Source organism: Ranitomeya imitator, chromosome 5 (genome assembly GCF_032444005.1).
Source record: "Ranitomeya imitator isolate aRanImi1 chromosome 5, aRanImi1.pri, whole genome shotgun sequence".
Lineage (NCBI taxonomy): Eukaryota > Metazoa > Chordata > Amphibia > Anura > Dendrobatidae > Ranitomeya > Ranitomeya imitator.
This window is the reverse complement of record NC_091286.1, coordinates 24,765,380-24,789,106: the sequence shown is the minus strand read 5'-3', so window position 1 is coordinate 24,789,106 and position 23,727 is coordinate 24,765,380. Positions and strand designations below refer to the sequence as shown.

General features: G+C 41.8%; 1 protein-coding gene across 1 annotated transcript in view; it reads left to right on the top strand.

Annotated features, from left to right (window-relative positions):
• The window catches only part of LOC138681162 (calpain-8-like), a 57,142-nt gene that overhangs the window by 14,827 nt on the left and 18,588 nt on the right, over nt 1–23,727 (top strand). The window contains exons 2-10 of the mRNA XM_069768446.1: nt 5,532–5,601; nt 12,901–13,019; nt 13,286–13,419; nt 13,739–13,907; nt 14,514–14,597; nt 14,865–14,950; nt 15,283–15,357; nt 21,194–21,354; nt 22,660–22,835. Coding sequence (XP_069624547.1) covers nt 5,532–5,601; nt 12,901–13,019; nt 13,286–13,419; nt 13,739–13,907; nt 14,514–14,597; nt 14,865–14,950; nt 15,283–15,357; nt 21,194–21,354; nt 22,660–22,835 — 1,074 coding nt within the window. The remainder of the gene's footprint in view (nt 1–5,531; nt 5,602–12,900; nt 13,020–13,285; nt 13,420–13,738; nt 13,908–14,513; nt 14,598–14,864; nt 14,951–15,282; nt 15,358–21,193; nt 21,355–22,659; nt 22,836–23,727) is intronic.

The following is a 23,727-nucleotide window of genomic DNA, read 5'->3' as shown; positions in this document are numbered from 1 at the left end:
TGTGGAAAATTTGCTGGTAAAACACGCATGTAATCCGCACATGACTGTATCAATAAAGTTTTTTTGTCAAAGCCAAAAACCAGGAAGTAGCAAATACAAAGCAGCTTTATTTAAAATATGACAAGCCAAAAAGAGACAAAAATGCTTGTTTTTAACAAGTATAATCTTTATTCTTTTATTTTTTTATATAGCGCTAACATATTCCGCAGCGCTTTACAGTTTTGCACACATTATCATCACTGTCCCCGATGGGGCTCACAATCTAGAATCCCTATCAGTATGTCTTTGGAATGTGGGAGGAAACCCACGCAAACACGGGGAGAACATACAAACTCTTTGCAGATGTTGTCCTGGGTGGGATTAGAACCCAGGACCCCAGCGCTGCAAGGCTGCAGTGCTAACCACTGCGCCACCCGTAAATATAAAAAAAAACGCGATAACACAAATCACCTAAATTATAATTTAATAGGTGGTTCTGCAGCATCAAAAACGCACCAAATACACATAGTGGAAATGTACCTAAGAGCGCAGTCAGACGTCTGTATCAACCAGACCAAAATTGGAACACAGTGTGCGGACCGACCGATGGCTCAGCCCACCTGAGGGTGACAGTCATGTATTTCTGTGCAGCTGTCATGCTCAGGTGGGGAGAGCTGACGACCAATCTGTTCAATTTCCGATTTATGCGCCCTTAGGTGCATAGGTTTGGCAGGAATGGCCGGCAATCCTCGTATGTAGGTGAAGGCGTAGTGAATATCCCAAAATGGCACATTTGTGATTGAGCGTGTTGGATTTCATCATGCTCGATCTTTTCTTCTCACTGGAGGTGTCTGGTGTCGGCCAAAGGAGTAATCAGTGAGATCCACAAGATCTGGGCTCAGGGACACCACAACACTGCCAGAAGTCCCCTTTAAGTCTCTACAATTCTAGACCTTAAACACATGTAAAGCTGCACGGGGAATAGCAGATCCGGTCATGCAGGATTTGTGAGTAATGGCCCATTAAATCAGGAAACGTTCTTCTTCATCTATTTATACCAGGTATGACTTTCTGAGCATGGACACGGGATATATGGCTGCTCTATGTATAGTCGTTTTATGGTCGGGTATTTCAGGCACGGTACATTGGCCAGTTTTATTGGTATGGTAAAGGATTGTAAAAGCCTCCTGTGTCCCGCCACTCAGGATATCATTCTGGAAGGAAAGATCAAAGACATTGTGGGGGGATTACTGCAGTAAAGGTAACAAGTGCTGGTGGTGTCTGTGTATCAAAGGGAATCGGCCATTGTCTGCTCTTATAATACAGCAATGACTCAGGGAAAGAAATGAGCCAGGTAAACATAGTGGATTTCCATAGCAGTCCGGTAATCAGTGGCGTAACATGAAACTCATGGGCCCCGATGAGAAAGCTCCAATGGGTCCCCCAAATATTTAAAATCTTTAATAGCTATAGTCTTTTTCTATAGGTCAAAGGGACATTTAGGGCCCCCTAGGCTCCAGGGCCTGGGTGCGATTGCAACCCCTGCACCTGTTGTAGTTACGCCCCTGCTGGTAATGATAGGGTTAAGTACGCTACACTTTGTTATTATTCACTACAGCCCCTCTGGTAACGTTCATTTTTAATTTTGAAGAAACGTCGTGTCGGCCATAAGAGTGTGAATCCATAATGGTCACACCCTGGGGCATAGGCGCCACCACTAATGGAGGCAGAGCCTGGCACCCCTAGATCATGAGCTCCGTACAGAAATATAAAAGGGATAGCAGGTTTTTTTTTTGGACATTGTATGGTACGGTCATTGGATGGATTTTATTTGGTTGCTGTATATTGGTATTATTTAAGCTCTGTACGGTATTATTTATTGCGCCTCTACCATTTACTAACCCTTTAATGGTGTGGCCAAAGTGGGACTGAAACTTTGATATTTTTTTATTGTTTTACAAAACTTTAATTTTTCTTTTTTGACTTTTCATTTTGTTGTTTAGTTACTCTAGGGGACTTGGACATGTGATCACTACAGTACTGTACTATATAGTAACAATCAGTCTCCTGTGAAGCCCACACTGGCTAATCTTGGGAGTACCAAAATGGCAGCAATGGGGTCTGCGGTAGGATTAATAAGTCCTGGGGAGAAAAGGTGCCAATATTATGTATAAAATTCTTATTTTTGGCACCGTACTATATAGCGGATATAATTATGCACTACTTGGTGGGGGTATTTTCAGTACAACATACAGTATGTAGCAGCTGCCGACTTGATGGTCACGAAGATATGGACCTTTTTATATAAAGCTAATTTTTATGGTCCGTACAAGTGGGTGTGACTCACAGGCTAATATTGCAGAGGAGGCTAAAGTCTCGCCCCCAAGGAACCCTGTGAGTCACGCCCAATCGGTAAAGACCATTAAAATTAGCACCAAATTAAAAGGCCTATATCTATGGAGCTGTATGGTGGATTATTAAAAAAAACAAAAAATATCGTTGTGTGCATAAAATATTGTCATCGTCGGCAGTTACACAGTACAATGCGCTGAGGATTACGATGATTTTACTGGCGGCATTAACGACCCATGATGAACAAGCGTTTCGCTAATCACTTGTTCATTGGGTGATTGACTGCATGTTTCGACAAGGCAAAAATTGTCAATCAAGTGTTCTAACAAACCCTCATTTCCAATTATTGGGCCGTCTTACACCAAATATATCCTTTCACAACATATTTAGCACATGCTGGTTCTCCTTTTATGATAACGACCCGTCCACACAGCTTGATTACTCTGCCGTGTGAGCACAAGACTTTATGATAAACCACCAGTGATCAGGAAAAAAATGGTCTCAAATTTTGAATAGAAAATGTGAAATTTGATCACCAAAATGTAAATTTACTGTTCGGTGTAAACAGCAAGTCCTATAGAAAAAAAATGAAAAAAGTAAGGAAATTTAGAAAAGTAGAATCTGATGTACCATACTGGGGAGAGATTTACTTATCAAAAATGTGCAGTATTCTTTCCCACATTTGTGCCAAAAAAATTGCTGATAAATTTAATATGCATTGTAGACACTTTGGTGGAGATTTAGCAATTACTTGGTAAATTCATGATTTTTGTGAGATGTTGGAAAAGTAAAAATTTGAGCGAAATTGTATCAAAACTAATCAGAAGACCTCCAAGGTTGCTTTTTCCTAAATTTTAGATGTTTTGGAACAAATAATAATAAAACAGTTGGATGAAAAGTTTATAAACCCTTTAATCACATAAGAATTACATTAGGAAATTGCATATCCAGAAATATCTTCCGAGGTTTGTTACTGGCCGTAATAACACAATGCTTCACCATAAATGTGGAATCTGGGTGCGCCCTGCATCAGTCACACTACAGCCAGATAACACCAGAGACCAGTCTCTTCCAGAAAGGAGATCATCCTGTTTTGTTTTTTTTATTTTGTTTTTTTTAATCAGATTCCAAATATACAGAATGTGGGAGGTAGAAGTGTGACACCCCCATACCCACACATCTATGCAATGTCCTAATCTCCGGCCTGACCATCAGTGAATCCACATCCACCAGAACAGCCCTTAAAGTGCCCACTACTAGGTGCGATTTATAGAAGTCAATTCCAGTGTCGGCGGAACTGTACTAGCAAAATGTGGACCGTTGGCAAAGTATGAAGCCTTCGTTTTTCCTTTCCTTCCTCTCTTCCTTTCTTCCTTGCATTGCCCATTCCTTCCTTCCTTCTTTAATTTCTCCCTTACTTTCTCCCTTCTTTCTTGCCTCCTTTCTTACTTTTATCCTTCTTTTCTCCCTTAATCCCTCACTTCCTTTTTGCCATCACATCTCCCTTCCTTCCCTTCTTTGCTCACTTCCTTTCTTTCCTTATTTCTACCTTTCTTTCTCCCTTAATTTCTGTATTCATTTCTCCATTCCTTTCTACCTTCTTTCCTCCCAGTTTCCTCCCTCCCTTCCTTCCTCAATCCTTCTTTGTTTCTCCCCTCCTTCCCTTACTTCCTTTCCCCCTTTGTTCCTTTTCTCCTCCCTTCTTTTCTCCCTTACTTCCTTTTTGCCATCACATCTCATTTCCTTCCCTTCCTTCCTCACTTCCTTTCTTTCCTTATTTCTACCTTTCTTTCTCCCTTAATTTCTGTATTCATTTCTCCATTCCTTTCTACCTTCTTTCCTCCCAGTTTCCTCTCTCCCTTCCTCCCTCCCTCCATCCTTCTTTGTTTCTCCCCTCCTTCCCTTACTTCCTCTCTTTCCTCCTTTCTTCTTTTTCTCCTCCCTTCTTTTCTCCCTTACTTCCTTTTTGCCATCATATCTCAATTCCTTCCCTTCCTTCCCTTCTTTGCTCACTTCCTTTCTTCTCTTATTTCTACCTTTCTTTCGCCCTTCATTTCTCTGTTCGTTTCTCCATTCCTTTCTACCTTCTTTCCTCCCAGTTTCCTCCCTCCCTTTCTTCCTCCTTTCTTCTTTGTTTCTCCCCTCCTTCTTCCCTTTTTTCCTCTCTCTTTCCCCCTTTCTTCCTTTTCTCTTTCCTCCCTCTTTCCCTTCTTCCTTTCTCTCTATGTAAGGTGAGCAGGGCTGGTAACGTCACGTCTATAAATACCTGCTGGGTCACGTGTAGAAGCATCATGCCCCTGTCCTATTATCTCTAGAGGTGACGTTCCCATCACCGCTCACCTGCCGATGCTGAAGTGAGCAGAATCAAATTACTCCTTTAATAAGATCTTCTGTGGATTCCTCCCTCGATATCCTACAGCTAAGGAGCCCTATATGTGATTATACACAAACTAGAAAGAAAAAACTGAAAAAAAATGAGGGCGACGCCTAAGGAAATATGAGCACTTCAAAATATCTAAAATAGTAAATTATTTGCATCCTTTTTTGATATACAACATATTCGTAGAAAAAAGGATACAAACAATCCAGAACAAATAACACCAAAAATACAATACAATGAATACATACTAATAAACGGGATTACTAGTTCCGTGAAAATCATTTTTCCTCACTTCCAGACTTGTTTGAACCTTCTGATTGCCCATTTGGATATTCACAGCAGTCACCTAATATTTGCATTTAAGCAGCTTGCTCTGTATTCCTGTATATAATTTGCATGAACATTTTTTTGCATAGTTGGTGGCCATTTTAGCTTTTAGCGGCTCAAACACTAAAGTCACCCATGTTGTAAATCTCTATATGCAGTTATTTTACTGTATACAAAATATTATATTTCTGCAATCGTTTTTGTTTCCAATGGCCAGCTAATGTTTTTTTTTTTTTTATGTATAATTTATATGTATGCACATGATTTTCCTTCCTACATGCACAATTTTTTTTTCAGCAATATATTTAATGTTTGGAGAGTTTAGGGGATTTTTTTTTTATATAATGAAATTTATACTAGTTAATTTATTAGTTATCCTCTTGTACTCTTAAATTTATTGTTATTAATTCTAGATTGTTTGTGTCAGTTTTTTCTACTGTATGTGATTATTACGTTTTTATACGTACAGACCATTTTCTTTATAATTCTATAGGAAATATGTGAGAACCCCCAATTCATTGTAGATGGAGCGACACGTGGAGACATCCGTCAAGGAGCTCTTGGTAAGTATATATACTAGATACCTCTGATAAATTGTGAATCCTTTTGTATTTTATCTAAGTCTCCCAATTAAGGACTGTTCATATATGGTACTTATCATCCGCTGCTGATCTATCACTAAAATATTAATCTCCACTTTACGGAAATGTTCGCCGCTCATCCGTCCTTCCGTGTGCCTTGTGGGGTTGAACATTCTAATTTTTTAATCATATTGACAACAATTTCATTGAAAGCCAATAAGAAGAACGTTCCAGGCAAAACCGTAATGTTTGAGCGGAGCAGCAATAAGAATCAGTGTGTCATGCTCCGCCCCCTCGGAACCTTCATGGTATTAATTTTGAATGTTCTCGTAATTCCTTGGCAACATCTTCCATATAGCAGCAGAATAACATATTTTCCATCTCCACTCCCTCCCCTCACCCCAAAAGGAGTAAAGCTGTACCTTACAAATGTCTCTGAACACTACAGTCCTCTCACAGCTCTGCGTTCCTGAGGCTCAAAATGGCTGAAATAACTGGACTATCCCACAAAATGGGCAGAAAAATGCTGATCCAGCCATCATACGATTACATATTGTTGTGGCTTTCTGAGTGGCCTCTCATGTGATTTTATATCCACTACGAAGCGGCTATTACATGTCTACGGCCAAAAGTGAGTTTAGATCTGGGCTGACGTAATGACCCTCATAAATCACATAAATGATGGCTGGAGCAGCCAACCATTTGATGTGTACGGAGGCCATCCACCTGCCCCATACATGTGATGTCAGGGTGAGAAGGATCGGGCAGTTTTTAGAGAATGTAGGCCTCTGCCAGAGCTACATGGCTGCAGCTTTTTCCTCTCTCTCTTAAAAATTCATGAATGCTCAAACTAGTCAAGAATTCATGTGTATGAGGGAGTCAAATGAGCTAGCTGTCTGCTGAGCGGGCGTTCAACCGGTGGTTTTGTCATGTATCTGGCCAGATGATGGACCTTTGTGCTATTTCAGGCATCAGTGCCCAGGTGTGACTCTTACCTCTGCACCCCCGTGCCTCTGTCATATATAGGTCTATTTATTATATAATACACATGAACTGTTCCCACTTTCCTCTCTGACATTGCATTGAAAAGAACAAGAGCCGAGTTAGTCACAAATCAAACACTGATGAAGCGAGGTGGAGAATCTCCTCTTGTTTAATAAAGGTGTATGATACCGTTCAGGAGATTAGCTGTCGTGTAGCTCCTACATGTTGATTAGTGACACAAGGATATATAGATATATATATATATATATATATATATATATATATATATATATATATATATATATATATATATATATATATATATATACATACATACATACACACCCCACATTTTTTGGACTATAAGACACTTTTTCCCCCAAAAAATGTGGGAGGACAAATGGGGGGTGCATCTTATAGTCTGAACGCAGGCTCACCGGGGGGTTGCGGCAGTGGTGTAGCAGCGTCCCATCCTCAGGGAATTGGCAGTGGCAGAGGTGTGGGGATGTTGAGGCTCGGTGTTTGCGGTGGGCGGTGCAGAGTGCATCATTGGTTTCCCTGCGGCCATCTTCCTGAATCTGTGGGCCACCGGAGGCGGCACGTGTGCAGATTGAGATCTCGGCGGCCATTTTCCTGAAGCCGAGAGCCGCCGAGATTTCAATCTGCACACGTGCGGCCTCAGGAAGATGGCCGCCGAGACACCGGTGATGATCTTGGCTCTGCTTGCCAAGGACACTGGGCTGCGGCGTCACCACATATCTGCCGCCGGCATCCTGAGGAAGAGACCCTGCTCCATGCTCTGCCTCACCGCCGACACCGGACCCGCAGCATCACACCGCTGGGATACCCCGGGGCTGCAGCATTTTTCCACTTCTGCCGCTGCCGGCCTCATGTGGAAGGGACTATGCCTCCTGTGACCCTGCTCTACCACCGCCGGCCCTCAGGTTGGATGGTGAATGTTGGTGGACAACTATTTTCAGGTCTCTCCAGAGATGCTCAATTGGGTTTCGGTCAGGGCTCTGGCTGGGTCAGTCATGAATGGTCAGAGTTGTTCTGAAGCCACTCCTTTGTTATTTTAGCTGTGTGCTTAGGGTCATTGTCTTGTTGGAAGGTGAACCTTTGGCCAAGTCTGAGGTCCAGAGCACTCTGGAAGAGGTTTTCATCCAGGATATCTCTGTACTTGGCTGCATTCATGTTTTGTTCAATGACAACCAATCATCCTGTCCCTGCAGCTGAAAAACACCCCATAGCATGATGCTGCCACCACCATGTTTCACTGTTGGGATTGTATTGGTCAGGTGACGAGCAGTGCCTGGTTTTCTCCTCACATACCCAGGGCCGTATTTAGAGTTTATGCTGCCGTAGGCACTTTTCGTGCTGCCTCCCCCATTGGTGAGCACTTTGCAAGAGGTTTTCATCCAGGATATCTCTGTACTTGGCGGCATTCATGTTTCGTTCAATGACAACCAATCAGCTGAAAGACACCCCCATAACATGATGCTGCCACCACAATGTTTCAGTTTTGGGATTGTATTGGGCAGGTGATGGGCAGTGCCTGGTTTTCTCCACACATACTACTTAGAATTATCACCAAAAAGGTCTATCTTCGTCTCATCAGACCAGAGAATCTTATTTCTCATAGTCTGGGAGTCCTTCATGTGGTTTTTAGTAAACGATATTCGGTCTTTCATAGGATACGTTCACATTAGCGTTTTGCAGGGCTGCGTCGGGCGCAGCTGCGGTGACGCATACGTCATGCGTCCCTATATTTAACATGGGGGCGCATGGACATGCATTGCCTTGCGTTTTGTGACGCATGTGTCTTTTTTGGCGCAAGCGTCAGGGCGCAGAGGACGCAGCAAGTTGCATTTTTTTGCGTCCAAAATCATGCCAAAAAAGGACGCATGCGTCACAAAAGAATGCGTTTTGCATGCGTTTTTGTTTGCGTTGTGCGTTGCCGACGCAGCCCCGCACAACGCAAATGTGAACGTAGCCATATGTCTTGCACTGAGGAGAGGCTTCCGTCAGGCCACTCTGCCATAAAGGCCTGACTGGTGGAGGGCTGCAGTGATAGTTGACTTTGTGGAACTTTCTCCCATCTCCCTACTACATCTCTGGAGCTCAGCCACAGTGATCTTGGGTTTTCTTCTTTACCTCTCTCACCAAGGCTCTTCTCCCACAATCGCTCAGTTTGGCTGGACTGCCAGGTCTCGGATGACTTCTGGTGGTCCCAAACTTCTTCCATTTAAGGATTATGGAGGCCACTGTGCTCTTAGGGACCTTGACGACTGCAGAAATTCTGTTGTAATCTTGGCCAGATCTGTGCTTTGTCACAATTCCTTGGCTAGTGCCTTTGACCTCATGATTCTCATTTGGTCTGACATGCACTGTGAGGTCTTATATAGACAGGTGTGCGCCTTTCCAAATCAAGTCCTATCAGTTTAATTAAACACAGCTGGACTCCAATGAAGGAGTAGAACATCTCAAGGAGGATCACAAGGATATGGACAGCATGGGACCTAAATATGAGTGTCTGAGCAAAGGGTCTGAATACTTATGACCGTGTGATATTTCAGTGTTTCTTTTTTAATACATTTGCAAAAATTTCTACATCTCTGTTTTTTTCAGTCAAGACGGGGTGCAGAGTGTACATTAATGAGAAAAAAAAATGAACTTTTTGAATTTAACAAATGGCTGCAATAAAACAAAGAGTGGAAAATGTAAAGGGGTCTGAATACTTTCCGTATTCACTGTTTGTATGTAAAACATTAGAGGGTTACTTTCGGATGAGATAGTTTATATCTCCACTCTGCCATTATTGATTTAAAATGAAATAAAATAAATATGATGCATCGGAGGCAAGAAAACAGCCATTATCTTTCCGTGTACAATTCTTGCCTGGTTCTCAGATCCCCAGTCACAAGTCTTTATTACAACTACAGAGATAAGAAAGTGGGAATGGCTTTTACATTACCTAAGAAAGAAGATATTTTAGTTGGGGGAAAAACAAAAATCATAAATTATGGATTCTGTCAAATTATTTTCAATCCGCTTCTACCCAGGTTACTATACTTTCAGAGACAAAAGAAATGTTTAACACAAAGACACCTCTATATCAGAGAGAACACCCTGTGTTATTGCTTTTATGAGTAACACTTATAAAGCTACTAAAATACAGAATTAGCAGAGATATATTGGTAGATTTAATGGTCCAAAATAATAATCAAAGCAAAGTATAAATATTTACCATAACAAAGTATAAATATTTACCATAACAGTACCTTCTGTTAAAGTAAGAAAAACGCACAGTGGTCGCTGAAATAACTTGAAAGTGACAACAAAAGTCATTTTCAGGTTAAATTAGAATATCAACTAATGAGAATCAGACTTTGCTTCTTAATGGTGGTTCAATAGTAAAATAAAAAGAAACACTGTGGGAGTCTCGGTGTATTTTGTGGGAAGGGAATGGTCTCTAAGGCTCATTCAGACGTCCCTGCCGATAAGTCCTAACACGAACTGCTAATGCGTGTACTGGCCCGAGGTTCACATATTTCTATAAAGCCGTCATGCTCAGGTCGGGAAATCCACATCCAGTCCATGCATTGTGGTCCGATCTCGGACTGATAAGCACAGATGGCTGAAAGAGCCTTACAACGGAGCTACAGTGGGGCAAAAAAGTATTTAGTCAGTCAGCAATAGTGCAAGTTCCACCACTTAAAAAGATGAGAGGCGTCTGTAATTTACATCATAGGTAGACCTCAACTATGGGAGACAAACTGAGAAAAAAAAAATCCAGAAAATCACATTGTCTGTTTTTTTAACAATTTATTTGCATATTATGGTGGAAAATAAGTATTTGGTCAGAAACAAAATCAAGATTTCTGGCTCTCACAGACCTGTAACTTCTTCTTTAAGAGTCTCCTCTTTCCTCCACTCATTACCTGTAGTAATGGCACCTGCTTAAACTTGTTATCAGTATAAAAAGACACCTGTGCACACCCTCAAACAGTCTGACTCCAAACTCCACTATGGTGAAGACCAAAGAGCTGTCAAAGGACACCAGAAACAAAATTGTAGCCCTGCACCAGGCTGGGAAGACTGAATCTGCAATAGCCAACCAGCTTGGAGTGAAGAAATCAACAGTGGGAGCAATAATTAGAAAATGGAAGACATACAAGACCACTGATAATCTCCCTCGATCTGGGGCTCCACGCAAAATCCCACCCCGTGGGGTCAGAATGATCACAAGAACGGTGAGCAAAAATCCCAGAACCACGCGGGGGGACCTAGTGAATGAACTGCAGAGAGCTGGGACCAATGTAACAAGGCCTACCATAAGTAACACACTACGCCACCATGGACTCAGATCCTGCAGTGCCAGACGTGTCCCACTGCTTAAGCCAGTACATGTCCGGGCCCGTCTGAAGTTTGCTAGAGAGCATTTGGATGATCCAGAGGAGTTTTGGGAGAATGTCCTGTGGTCTGATGAAACCAAACTGGAACTGTTTTGTAGAAACACAACTTGTCGTGTTTGGAGGAAAAAGAATACTGAGTTGCATCCATCAAACACCATACCTACTGTAAAGCATGGTGGTGGAAACATCATGCTTTGGGGCTGTTTCTCTGCAAAGGGGCCAGGACGACTGATCCGGGTACATGAAAGAATGAATGGGGCCATGTATCATGAGATTTTGAGTGCAAACCTCCTTCCAACAGCAAGGGCATTGAAGATGAAACGTGGCTGGGTCTTTCAACATGACAATGATCCAAAGCACACCACCAGGGCAACGAAGGAGTGGCTTCGTAAGAAGCATTTCAAGGTCCTGGAGTGGCCTAGCCAGTCTCCAGATCTCAACCCTATAGAAAACCTTTGGAGGGAGTTGAAAGTCCGTGTTGCCAAGCGAAAAGCCAAAAACATCACTGCTCTAGAGGAGATCTGCATGGAGGAATGGGCCAACATACCAACAACAGTGTGGCAACCTTGTGAAGACTTACAGAAAACGTTTGACCTCTGTCATTGCCAACAAAGGATATATTACAAAGTATTGAGATGAAATTTTGTTTCTGACCAAATACTTATTTTCCACCATAATATGCAAATAAATTGTTAAAAAAAACAGACAATGTGATTTTCTGGATTTTTTTTTCTCAGTTTGTCTCCCATAGTTGAGGTCTACCTATGATGTAAATTACAGACGCCTCTCATCTTTTTAAGTGGTGGAACTTGCACTATTGCTGACTGACTAAATACTTTTTTGCCCCACTGTATATTTTACAATGCAATAGACAGGACCACAATCAGCATGGGGGAACTTAGTAGATGGGATGTATCAATAAAGATCACACGTGAGAGATCATTTATTACAGGATTAGACATGATGTGAAGATCCAAACTATGTTTGACCTAAAATTTGTCGCCAGAGTGACTTCATCCTGAGAATTTTTATTGGTTTGAGAAACATTCTCCAAGGTTCTCCAAGGTTCTCCAGCATTCTCAAAGGTTCTCCAGCATTCTCAAAGGTTCTCCAGCATTCTCAAAGGTTCTCCAGCATTCTCTAGCATTAGCCAACATTCTTCTCCATCCCATCCCCATGGTCCATATAGGAACACCCCTACTTGTGGGCATGGTTTGTATAAATCACTCTGTCTTCTTTTATGTAGAGCATATCCTCGAATTGTGACCGTCCTGGCAAATTCTGAACTATTGGCAACTATGGTCAAGGGACCAACTGACACCAAAGCAGCTTCCAGTTCATCTTCAATTAAGTACTTAAAGGGCTTGTCCCCTTTCACAAAATACTGATTATTAGTTGTAGTTTGTTCTTAGTTGTGCATTACTCACCATCCCCAGGTCCACTGGTGAGTCTAGGTGTCTGGTGATGGCTGCGGTGCAGATGTTACGTTGACAACACTGCAGTCAATCACTGAGTTTAGAAGCTCTACCCGTGTAGCTGGAGCGGCTGAGCTCAGTGATTGACTGCCATGCTGTTCAGGTGACGTCCGTGCCACAGCTAATACAAGACATCGAGAGCCGTGGCGGAGACTCACTGGGGATCCAGCGATTGTGTATAAAGTGCTATTTGTTTTTCAATAACAAACTGCGCCTGGGGAGTTGGGATTTTGTGAACGAGGACAACCCCTTTAAAAGGGATTGTATAGGATAAAGAAGCTTTTCCAATCCTGTGCCTCCTCTTGGCTCTATGTAACGGATTCACGTAAATGTTCGCAGCTTTATGCACCTTCCTGGCATTGAGAATGTGGTCCTAACACATTAAATACTATGTCTACACTATACAGGGGACTGCTGGCTCCTGGCTGCCGTTGCTTCCCTCACATTGGACCCGGACATCTTGGCAAGAGTTGTTCCAGAGAACCAAAGTTTTCAAAAGGGCTACGCCGGCATCTTTCACTTCCAGGTAACAGGGTCATGCTCAAGAAGATTTTCTAAAGTTCTTGCGCTTCATTTTGAATTGCTCCTCGATCACAACAACCACTAGGGGGAGCTCACTGCAGACTGATCATACATTGCTACCAATTATAACTCTGTATTCACTAAGCTCACCTGCTCCACCTAGTGGCAGTCGAGGAATTCAATGATTCACAGTTTTCTATAAAATGCATAAAGCATGGATGAAGATTTAAGATTCTGTTCTCATTTCCTCCACTTCCTTCACGATTTCAGTTCTGGCAGTACGGTGAGTGGCTGGATGTTGTCGTGGACGATCGACTGCCCACAAAAGATGGACAACTGGTGTTTGTCCACTCAGCAGAAGGGGATGAGTTCTGGAGTGCGCTACTGGAGAAGGCCTACGCCAAGTAAGTTCTATAATCATGCCACCAATTACAACCAGTGCAGATATGGGATATTCTTCTTAGAGCCATAGAAGAAAATGGTAAAATTGTGGCTGCCCGTGGCCACCAGTAGGGGGAGCTTATGAGCTTACTAAAGATAAATTTATGATTTTAATATGCATTTAGCTCCCCCTAGTGGTGGCTGCAAAAAGCTGGAATTTTATTTAGCTCAATGGCTACATCTAGTGGGGAATTGTAGGTACTGCAACCTGAAATTAAAACACAGTAGGATAAAAAAAAAAAAAATTGCTCTACTCATTTCCATTAATTCTATTCTTGACAGGTTGAACGGTTCATATGAAGCTTTGACAGGAGGCAGCACAATCGAGGGTATGGAAGACTTCACTGGAGGAATCTCCGAGCAATACGACTTGAAGAAGGCTCCTCCAGACCTTTACCAGATTATTCAGAAAGCCCTTAAGGCAGAATCTTTGCTCGGATGCTCAATTGATGTAAGAAGGAAATATATAATGTATAATAGGTTTAGGAGGTTTTGGTACTCACTAAGTAGATCCAGCTAAAGTATGAAGTTATGCAGGCAGTGGATCTTGGGGAAAAAATATGCAAATTAGCTTTCTTCAAGAAGGAAATAAAATGTCTCTCTACTACCACCTAGTGGAGGTGATTAACCTGTCACTCAATATCTGGCCCTTTAATGTGGTGCAACATGACTAGTTCTAGTACGAACTGCAGTTATTATTCAAACAGCCGCTCATTACCGCCCTCTTGTGGAAAAGCTTTGACTTACAACCTATATAAAGACAATACAACTTTGCTTCATTGGCTCCTTCAACTGGACAAACTATAAAACTGCAGCCATCATACAGATCTATATAGGAGTTAGGATGGGTCATTGTCTCCCTCATGTGGTCAAAGTGAAAAATGCAGCCACAATATAATAATCACAGCATTGGTGCCCTCACATGGACAAATAATTATCAGCTCAGATACCCCAAGTGAAAAAAAAAAATAATAAGCAGCTAATAAAATCTTTTATTTTTTTTTACATTTTTTTCAAACTATATTTTTTGATATGTACAATTTTTTTTTACAAATAGATTACAAATGCTTATGAAACTGAAGGCATTACAAGCAGGAAACTGGTTAAAGGACATGCATATTCAGTGACCGGAGCCGAGGAGGTAATGTATAGACAAATAATAATTTTTTTATGCATTATTCTGTTATATGGACTTTTTATACTATACACTTTATTGATCCCTGGGGAAATTAGGTCTTATTGCTCTAGTATGGCAGCATATAGCGATCATATAGGTTTGCATTACTTAGTGACTTGTCCGAGACAGACATATTACAGACACGTAGTCATTCCAAACTATACTCCATTTTTATTCCTATAATTTACAGGATCCCCATATATAACATTTACCATTCTCTCTATATTGTAGGTTCAATACCGAGGAAAAACAGTGCAGCTGATCAGAGTGAGGAATCCATGGGGAGAAGTGGAATGGACGGGAGCCTGGAGTGATGAGTATGTAATAAATATATATATATATTATATATAAATATGTAATAAATTCATATATAGTTTATAGCTCACATAGCTCATAGGAAAATAATGTAAGGTGTGACTGCCACCTTGTGGAGTATTGTAGGTACTGCAGGATTGACAAGTCTTTATTTTAGAAAATCCCAAGCATCTGATGCAAGCAGTGTGAATCAACGCAAGACAGATATTTTAATCAAGAATTACAGATTAGCAGAATAATTTAATAATTAACATCTCTGTGATATAGAGGAAAAGGAATATTTGAAATAAGAAAACATTAAAAATATCCTTTTTTTTTTTCTTCATTTTTCTAGCTCCCCAGAGTGGAATTCCGTTGATCCAGAAGTAAGAGCCGCTCTGGACAAGAGGGCAGAAGATGGAGAATTTTGGTGAGAATTGAAACTCTCTAATAAACATTATCCCCGGCCCCCGATGCCTCACTGTGTTTGTGGCTCTTATAGAGAGTCTTTCATTTGCAGCTTATTCATTATTTAATTTATGCCATCTTTATAATTAACTTTACTTGCTTGTTGTTCTTTTCGACGCTGTGGATATGGTTCCCTTATCAACATGTTTTAACCTAATTCATTTGCGACTGTACGAAATGTAGCAAAACGTTTGCACAGTTTTACCCCAGTAGTCTAAAAGAAGCACCGGATCTTTTATTTTTGCTCGATTGAAGACTAATGTGCAACATTTTAAAGGATTATGAGACTTTCTGTTCTAAAAAGGCGCAAACAAAGATAAAGGACAAAAAAAAAAAAAAAAAAATCACAGAGAAAACAGCAGCGAATATCATAGGACAACAAAAGGAAAGTCACTGGAAATGATGATTTGGGGCCTTTGTGTTTCAATTCCGATCCATTAGGCTGAAAACTGGTAGAGACCTAAAGTTTCTCACAGCTGAGGGTTTGTTACAATTATATGCAGGTTGGTTTCAAAATTGTTTTATTGAAATTTTGACACCATAGAATATAGACTTCAGTGCTTAACGATTTCCTCACACGGCGGGGTAACAGTCATTATGGTTTATACTCTGACAATTAACACCTGAAAACCAAAGAAAAAAGTAACGAGGAACAAAACAAAAAAGGAGAATTGAAAGGGGGGATTCTTAATTGGGAATAAAATCCTGGTAATTAGTATCTTTATACACCATTAATTATCAAAAGTTAGTGCAATTTAATGCCTCTTATATCCGTCAGTAATCAGAGTATACTCCGTAAATAGCATTATAGTATATCGCATCATTAGTCCACAGTCCAGAAATATTGCAATCGCACAGCCGCTACACGCAAGACCCTTTCTACTTCAGGGATATTGAATGCCACACCGTATAAGCCTTTAGTCACAATAGAAAAAAATAATCGCTATACAAGCTCCACCTGGGTGCTGCTTCATGAAAAAAACAATATGTATAAAAGTATCAAGAGTAAGAAAAGTAACAGCGCACTCACCGGTGTTGAGCAAAAAGCGATTTATTCACATGCAATCATGCGGCGCAGGGAGGGTGGTGAACACATGCGGATGACAGCTGTTTCGTGCTGCAAGCACTTCAACAGATCCAGTGACGAATGGGGGGAGGGGGGCCTTTTAGCTGCAAAGCCCCAAGGCCCCTCCCTCTTCCTCCCATGTGATAATGGACAAGTGGCCACTATGCGGAGGACAACAGGTGAGACAATTTAAAAGACAAATAAAAACAATAGCATATAGTAAACAATATCACTATAGGAGGAATGAATCATAATTATACTTACACAGGATTTTTTACAAAAAAACGGACATGTCTATTTTTTCGTTGAACCCTATTGGTCCAGATGCGTTCGCCTTTATAATCCACTTAGCTTCATTACGTAACAGCATACGATTTAGGTTACCTCCGTCCTGTGGCAGGGAGACTTTTTCTATTCCCGCAAAACGGAGTATTTGAGCATCACCCCCATGTCGTTCATTTATATGTTTTATTAGACGGGGAACCCCTTTTCCTGTTCGTATTGAATTTAAATGCTCTCTGAAGCGTATAAACATAGGGCGAATTGTTTTTCCGATATAGAAGAAACCGCAAGGACAGTATAGAATATAAACTACATGGGTTGTTCTACACGAGATGAAATCGCGCATTACGTGCGTTATTGAGCCGATTTTTAATGAAGCACCTGTCAGGTGGTAGCTACAAAATGGATACACAAATCAGAACAGCAATCCGCAAAAACTGGCAAATTCTCTGTCAAGACCCTGCGTTAAAAGAAATGACGGAAAGAGGTCCCTTATTTGCCTGTCGCCGCAGCAAGAATATAGGAGATCTAATAGTTCGCAATCGAATAACCTCCCCTCGTGATAATTGGCTGCAAACTGCAGCCCCAAAAGGTAACTTTCGATGTGGGCATTGTAATTATTGTAGCTACCACCTGACAGGTGCTTCATTAAAAAAACATGTGTTTAAAAAAACATAAAAACATATATACTGTCTATATATATATATATATATATATAGATATATATATGTCAGTAGACACATATACTGTATGTGTCTACTGACACATGTCACGGGCAGCACGGTGGCGCAGTGGTTAGCACAGCAGCCTTGCAGCGCTGGAGTCCTGGGTTCAAGCCCCACTAAGGACAACATCTGCAAAGAGTTTGTATGTTCTCTCCGTGTTTGCGTGGGTTTCCTCCGGGTACTCCGGTTTCCTCCCACATTCCAAAGACATACTGATAGGGAACCTAGATTGTGAGCCCCAACGGGGACAGCGATGAAAATGTGTGCAAACTGTAAAGCGCTGCGTAATATGTTAGCGCTATATAAAAATAAAGATTATTATTATTATTATGTATATATATTAATATTTCATACAGCGCGAGATAGCTTTAAAGCCGGTAATTCAATTGCCAGCTTTTCCTGTCTCGTTCCTAAACGCGACATGATATGAGACATGCAGTAAACCATCCATAGCGGTGGGATATGGGGTAATGAAGGGTTAATGTCACCTTGCTATTGTAAGGTGACATTAAGCCAGATTAATAATGGAGAGGCCTCAATTATGACACCTATCCATTATTAATCCAATAGTAGTAAAGGGTTAAAAAAACACAAACACATTATTAAAAAGTATTTCAATGAAATAAACACAAAGGTTGTTGTAATATTTTATTCTACGCTCAATCCATCTGAAGACCCTCGCTCTGTAACAAAGAAAAAATAATAAACCAACAATATACATACCTTCCGAAGCTCTGTAACGTCCCACAATGTAAATCCATCTGACGGGGTTAAAATATTTTACAGCCAGGAGCTCAGCTAATGCAGCGGTGCTCGTGGCTGCAAAACCCCGGGGAATGAAGGTAAAGTAGGTCAATGACCTATATTTACCTTCATTCGCGGTGAGCTTTCTAGGAAAGTTCCCACGCTCGAGGGACAACCAGCAGAGGGCACCTCACCGCAAATGAAGGTAACTACAGGTCATTGACCTACTTTACCTTCATTCCCCGGGGTTTTGCAGCCACGAGCACCGCTGCATTAGCAGAGCTCCTGGCTGTAAAATATTTTAACCCCTTCAGATGGATTTACATCGTGGGACGTTACAGATCTTCGGAAGGTATGTATATTGTTGGTTTATTATTTTTTCTTTGTTACAGAGCGAGGGCCTTCAGATGGATTGAGCGTAGAATAAAATATTACAACAACCTTTGTGTTTATTTCATTAAAATACTTTTTAATAATGTGTTTGTGTTTTTTTTTAACCCTTTACTACTATTGGATTAATAATGGATAGGTGTCATAATTGACACCTCTCCATTATTAATTTGGCTTAATGTCACCTTACAATAGCAAGGTGGCATTAACCCTTCATTACCCCATATCCCACCGCTACATGGGAATGGGAAGAGAGTGGCCAAGTGCCAGAATAGGCGCATCTTCCAGATGTGCCTTTTCTGGGGTGGCTGGGGGCAGGTGTTTTTAGCCACGGGGGGCCAATAACCGTGGATCCTCTCCAGGCTATTAATACCTGCCCTCAGTCACTGGCTTTACTACTCTGGCGGAGAAAATTGCGCAGGAGCCCACGCCAATTTTTTCTGCCATTTAACCCTTTAATTTAATAGCTAGAACGGCCAAATTTTGCACATACACACTACTAACATTAGTAGTGTGGAATATGAAAAAAAAAATGGTGATATGAGATGGTTTACTGTATGTAAACCAGGTCTCATATCATGTCGGGTTTAGGAAGGAGGTAGCAAAAGCCGGCAATTGGATTACCGGCTTTAAAGCTATCTAGCGCCGTATGAAATAATAATATATATACATATATGTGTCTCACTGACATATATATATATATATATATATATATATATATATATATATATATATATATTATACCTATTCTATGTGTACACATTTATTCTACCTATTCTATTGTAAGCTGTGATTTTACTGTACACCGCACTGAATTACCGGCTTTTCTCGCTAACACTGCTGCGTATTTCTCGCAAGTCACACTGCTGGTCAGTGTGTAATCCGTATTTTTCTGGCTTCCATAGACTTTCATTGGCGATTTTTTTTGCGCAATACGGTGACAAACGCAGCATGCTGCGATTTTCTACGGCCGTAGAAAGCCGTATAATACAGATCAGTAAAATACGGCAGATAGGAGCAGGGGCATAGAGAATAATTGGGACGTGTGTAATGTGTGTTTTACGGACATATTTTATGCGCTCATACGTCCATAAAACTCACTAGTGTGACGCAGGCCTAAGAGTGTTGTGCAGTCACACTATCTGAGAAAATAAATAGTGATTGTTCATTTAGTGACAGGTGACTGACAGGTGTGTGCCTAAGGTTGTGAAACAGCTGGTTAAAGAGGGGAAGGTTACATACAACATGAGTGGGAAAAAGCGAGGTCGTGGTGGAAGGGGGGAAAAGTCTTGGTGTTCGACGTTTACGTGGGTTAAGTATTAATGAAAGCTCAACTAAACAAACACCATCTTGTCCTATGAAAAAACCACTGACAACATCTGTTACTGGACAGGCTACTCGACTCTCTTTGCCAGTCGCACAGCGGTACGCCTTGTAGATGAGAGTCAGAAAGAGCATGTGCTCCAGTAGATGGCCAGTGCTGCATCATGTATCCTCTCCTCCCCTTCCTCCACCTTAACATCACACACTGTACAATCCTCAGAGGTGGCACCCCAATCACCCTTGTTTCCCCCCGCGCCGCAAATTTCCAAATTCTCAACTGACTGTGGGGAACCACAGATGGGCCATTCTGCAGAGCTGTTCACACATTCTATTCCATGGTCATCAGAGGTCTGCTTCAAAGTTTCACAGAATCCAGAGGAGGAAAGCACCTGCATCGATGCACAATTTTTTTTCAAGTTGGATCTGGGGCCGGATGAAGTAAGGTCCGAGCAGAATCCAGACCATCACCAGATCTTAACCACAGGGGGTGGAGATAATCCTGATGAGACTCAGATACCAGAGGAGCAGGCAGACTGTACTGTGGCATCAAGGCGGGAAGAGGAGGAGGGTGACTCTAAGGGCAAGGAGTAGGAGAACAGAGAGGATGATGGTGAGGTTGTAGGTTCTACCTGGTGTGAACCCAGAGGTACGCAGCTGAGTTGCTTAGCAGAGGAGATTGAGGAGTTAAACAAGGAGGTTACGTTGCAGATTGCCACACAAACATGAAGTGATGCAACCACGACAAGCACTGCATCCTCAGCCACAACTGTGGCTGTGCCCAGCACCGGTCACCAGTCTGCAGTTCGCAGGGATGGCAAAGGTTGTGTAGCCTGGGCCTTTTTTGGGACCGCAAAGGATGACCCAACTCACATTATCTGCTAAATTTGCAAAACAAGACTCGGTGGAGGCAAGAATTGCAATAATTTGACTACTACATGCATGAACCGGCACATGCGCGATCAACGTGCCTTTAATCTGGGAATGTCACTGCGCTAAAATGTGAGCTAGTTACTCCAAGATATGTCCCTATGTATCTCAACAGGTATGGCACTTCAGACAATATACTATCAATAGTGGACTTACCAAAAACGTAGTCCCAAGAAGCCAATCATGAGTATTAAAAGAAAATCATTAAAATATTTGAGACAAAAAATATCACTGCATCACTTATATGATATACTGTATATGCTGTGAGTCTCTTACATTGATAGCTAGGATCACTTTAGCTCCAATTAATCTGTGTGTGATTCTGTATGTCACGGTTGCAGGATGGCGTATACAGATTGGGTGGTGCAATATTCTCGCCTGGAGATCTGTAACTTGACTCCTGACACCCTGTCCGGTAATGATCAGCAGAAGTGGAATATAACGCTATTCAACGGCACCTGGATCCGGGGGTCTACAGCAGGCGGATGTCAGAATTACCCAGGTAACATTTATCCTACAGGTGGACAGGGAGTGCAGCTCTGGGGTATAATGCAGGATCTAACTCAGGATCAGTAGTGTAATGTATGTACACAGTGACTGCACCAGCAGAATAGTGAGTGCAGCTCTGGAGTATAATACAGGATGTAACTCAGGATCAGTAATGTAATGTATGTACACAGTGACTGCACCAGCAGAATAGTGAGTGCAGCTCTGGCGTATAATACAGGATGTAACTCAGGATCAGTAATGTAATGTATGTACACAGTGACTGCATCAGCAGAATAGTGAGTGCAGCTCTGGGGTATAATACAGGATGTAACTCAGGATCAGTAATGTAATGTATGTACACACTGACTGCACCAGCAGAATAGTGAGTGCAGCTCTGGAGTATAATACAGGATATAACTCAGGATCAGTAATGTAATATATGTACACAGTGACTGCACCAGCAGAATAGTGAGTGCAGCTCTGGGGTATAATACAGGATGTAACTCAGGATCAGTAATGTAATGTATGTACACACTGACTGCACCAGCAGAATAGTGAGTGCAGCTCTGGAGTATAATACAGGATATAACTCAGGATCAGTAATGTAATGTATGTATACAGTGACTGCACCAGCAGAATAGTGAGTGCAGCTCTGGAGTATAATGCAGGATGTAACTCAGGATCAGTAATGTAATGTATGTACACAGTGACTGCACCAGCAGAATAGTGAGTGCAGCTCTGGAGTATAATACAGGATATAACTCAGGATCAGTAATGTAATGTATGTACACAGTGACTGCACCAGCAGAATAGTGAGTGCAGCTCTGGAGTATAATACAGGATATAACTCAGGATCAGTAATGTAATATATGTACACAGTGACTGCACCAGCAGAATAGTGAGTGCAGCTCTGGGGTATAATACAGGATGTAACTCAGGATCAGTAATGTAATGTATGTACACACTGACTGCACCAGCAGAATAGTGAGTGCAGCTCTGGAGTATAATACAGGATATAACTCAGGATCAGTAATGTAATGTATGTACAGACTGACTGCACCAGCAGAATAGTGAGTGCAGCTCTGGAGTATAATACAGGAGGTAACTCAGGATCAGTAATGCAATGTGTGTGCACAGTGACTGCACCAGCAGAATAGTGAGTGCAGCTCTGGAGTATAATACAGGAGGTAACTCAGGATCAGTAATGCAATGTGTGTGCACAGTGACTGCACCAGCAGAATAGTACATTTTTTTAATAGAAATTACATGACATAAATGAATCATGAGTATAAATTATTCACAATTTCTTCATGTACAGCCACATATTGGACAAACCCCCAGTTTCAGATTAAGCTGGAAGAGCCAGATGACGACCATGATGGAGCTTCACATGAACCTTGCTGCACAGTAATTGTCGGCCTAATGCAGAAGAATCGGAGACGTCAGAGAAAATTAGGAGAGGACTTGCTGTCTATAGGCTATGCCTTGTACAGGGTAAGTAAAATCTGGTAAATTTAAATCACTCTGTCACATAATTTAAAGGAAATCTGTCACCTCATATTTCATATATAAACTGCGGCCACCGCCATCAGGGGCTTATCTACAGCATTCTGTAATGGTGTAGATAAGCCCCCGATATATCCTGAAAGATAAGAAAAACAAATTAGATTATAGTCACCCAGGGGCGGTCCCGATTCGGTCCGATGAGCATCGCGGTCCAGGTCCGGCGTCTCCCATCTTCATACGATGATGTCCTCTTCTTTGCTTCCTGTCGCGGCTCCTGCGCAGGCGTAATTCTCTGCCCTGTTGATGGCAGAACAAAGTACTGCAGTGCGCAGGTGCCGGGAAGATCAGAGAGGCCCGGTGCCTGCACACTGCAGTACTTTACGCTGCCCTCAATGGAGCAGATAAAGAACGCCTGCTCTGGAGCCATGGCAGGAAGCAAAGAAGAGGACATCATCGTATGAAGATGGATGGCGCCGGACCCGGACAGCGACATCCATCGGACCAAACCGGGACCACCCCTGGGTGAGTATAATCTAACTTGTTTTTCTTATCTTTCAGGATACATCGGGGGCTTATCTACAGCATTACAGAATGCATTGCAGAATGCTGTAGATAAGCCCCTGATGGCGGTGGCCGCAGTTTATATACGAAATATGAGGTACAGATTCCCTTTAAATAACATCCCATCTATTCATCTATCATGACAGACTAGAGTCTGATTCAACACAACTACCGAGACCTGTGTCTCCACTGACAGAGGAGCTCTGTTGTTAGCTCATGTACAGGTGAGCTGCCAGACAAGGGATATGACAGGAGAAGAAATAAATCTTATTACTGACTGGGCACAAAATATGTTTTTCTCCAGCCTTAGTTCTCCATG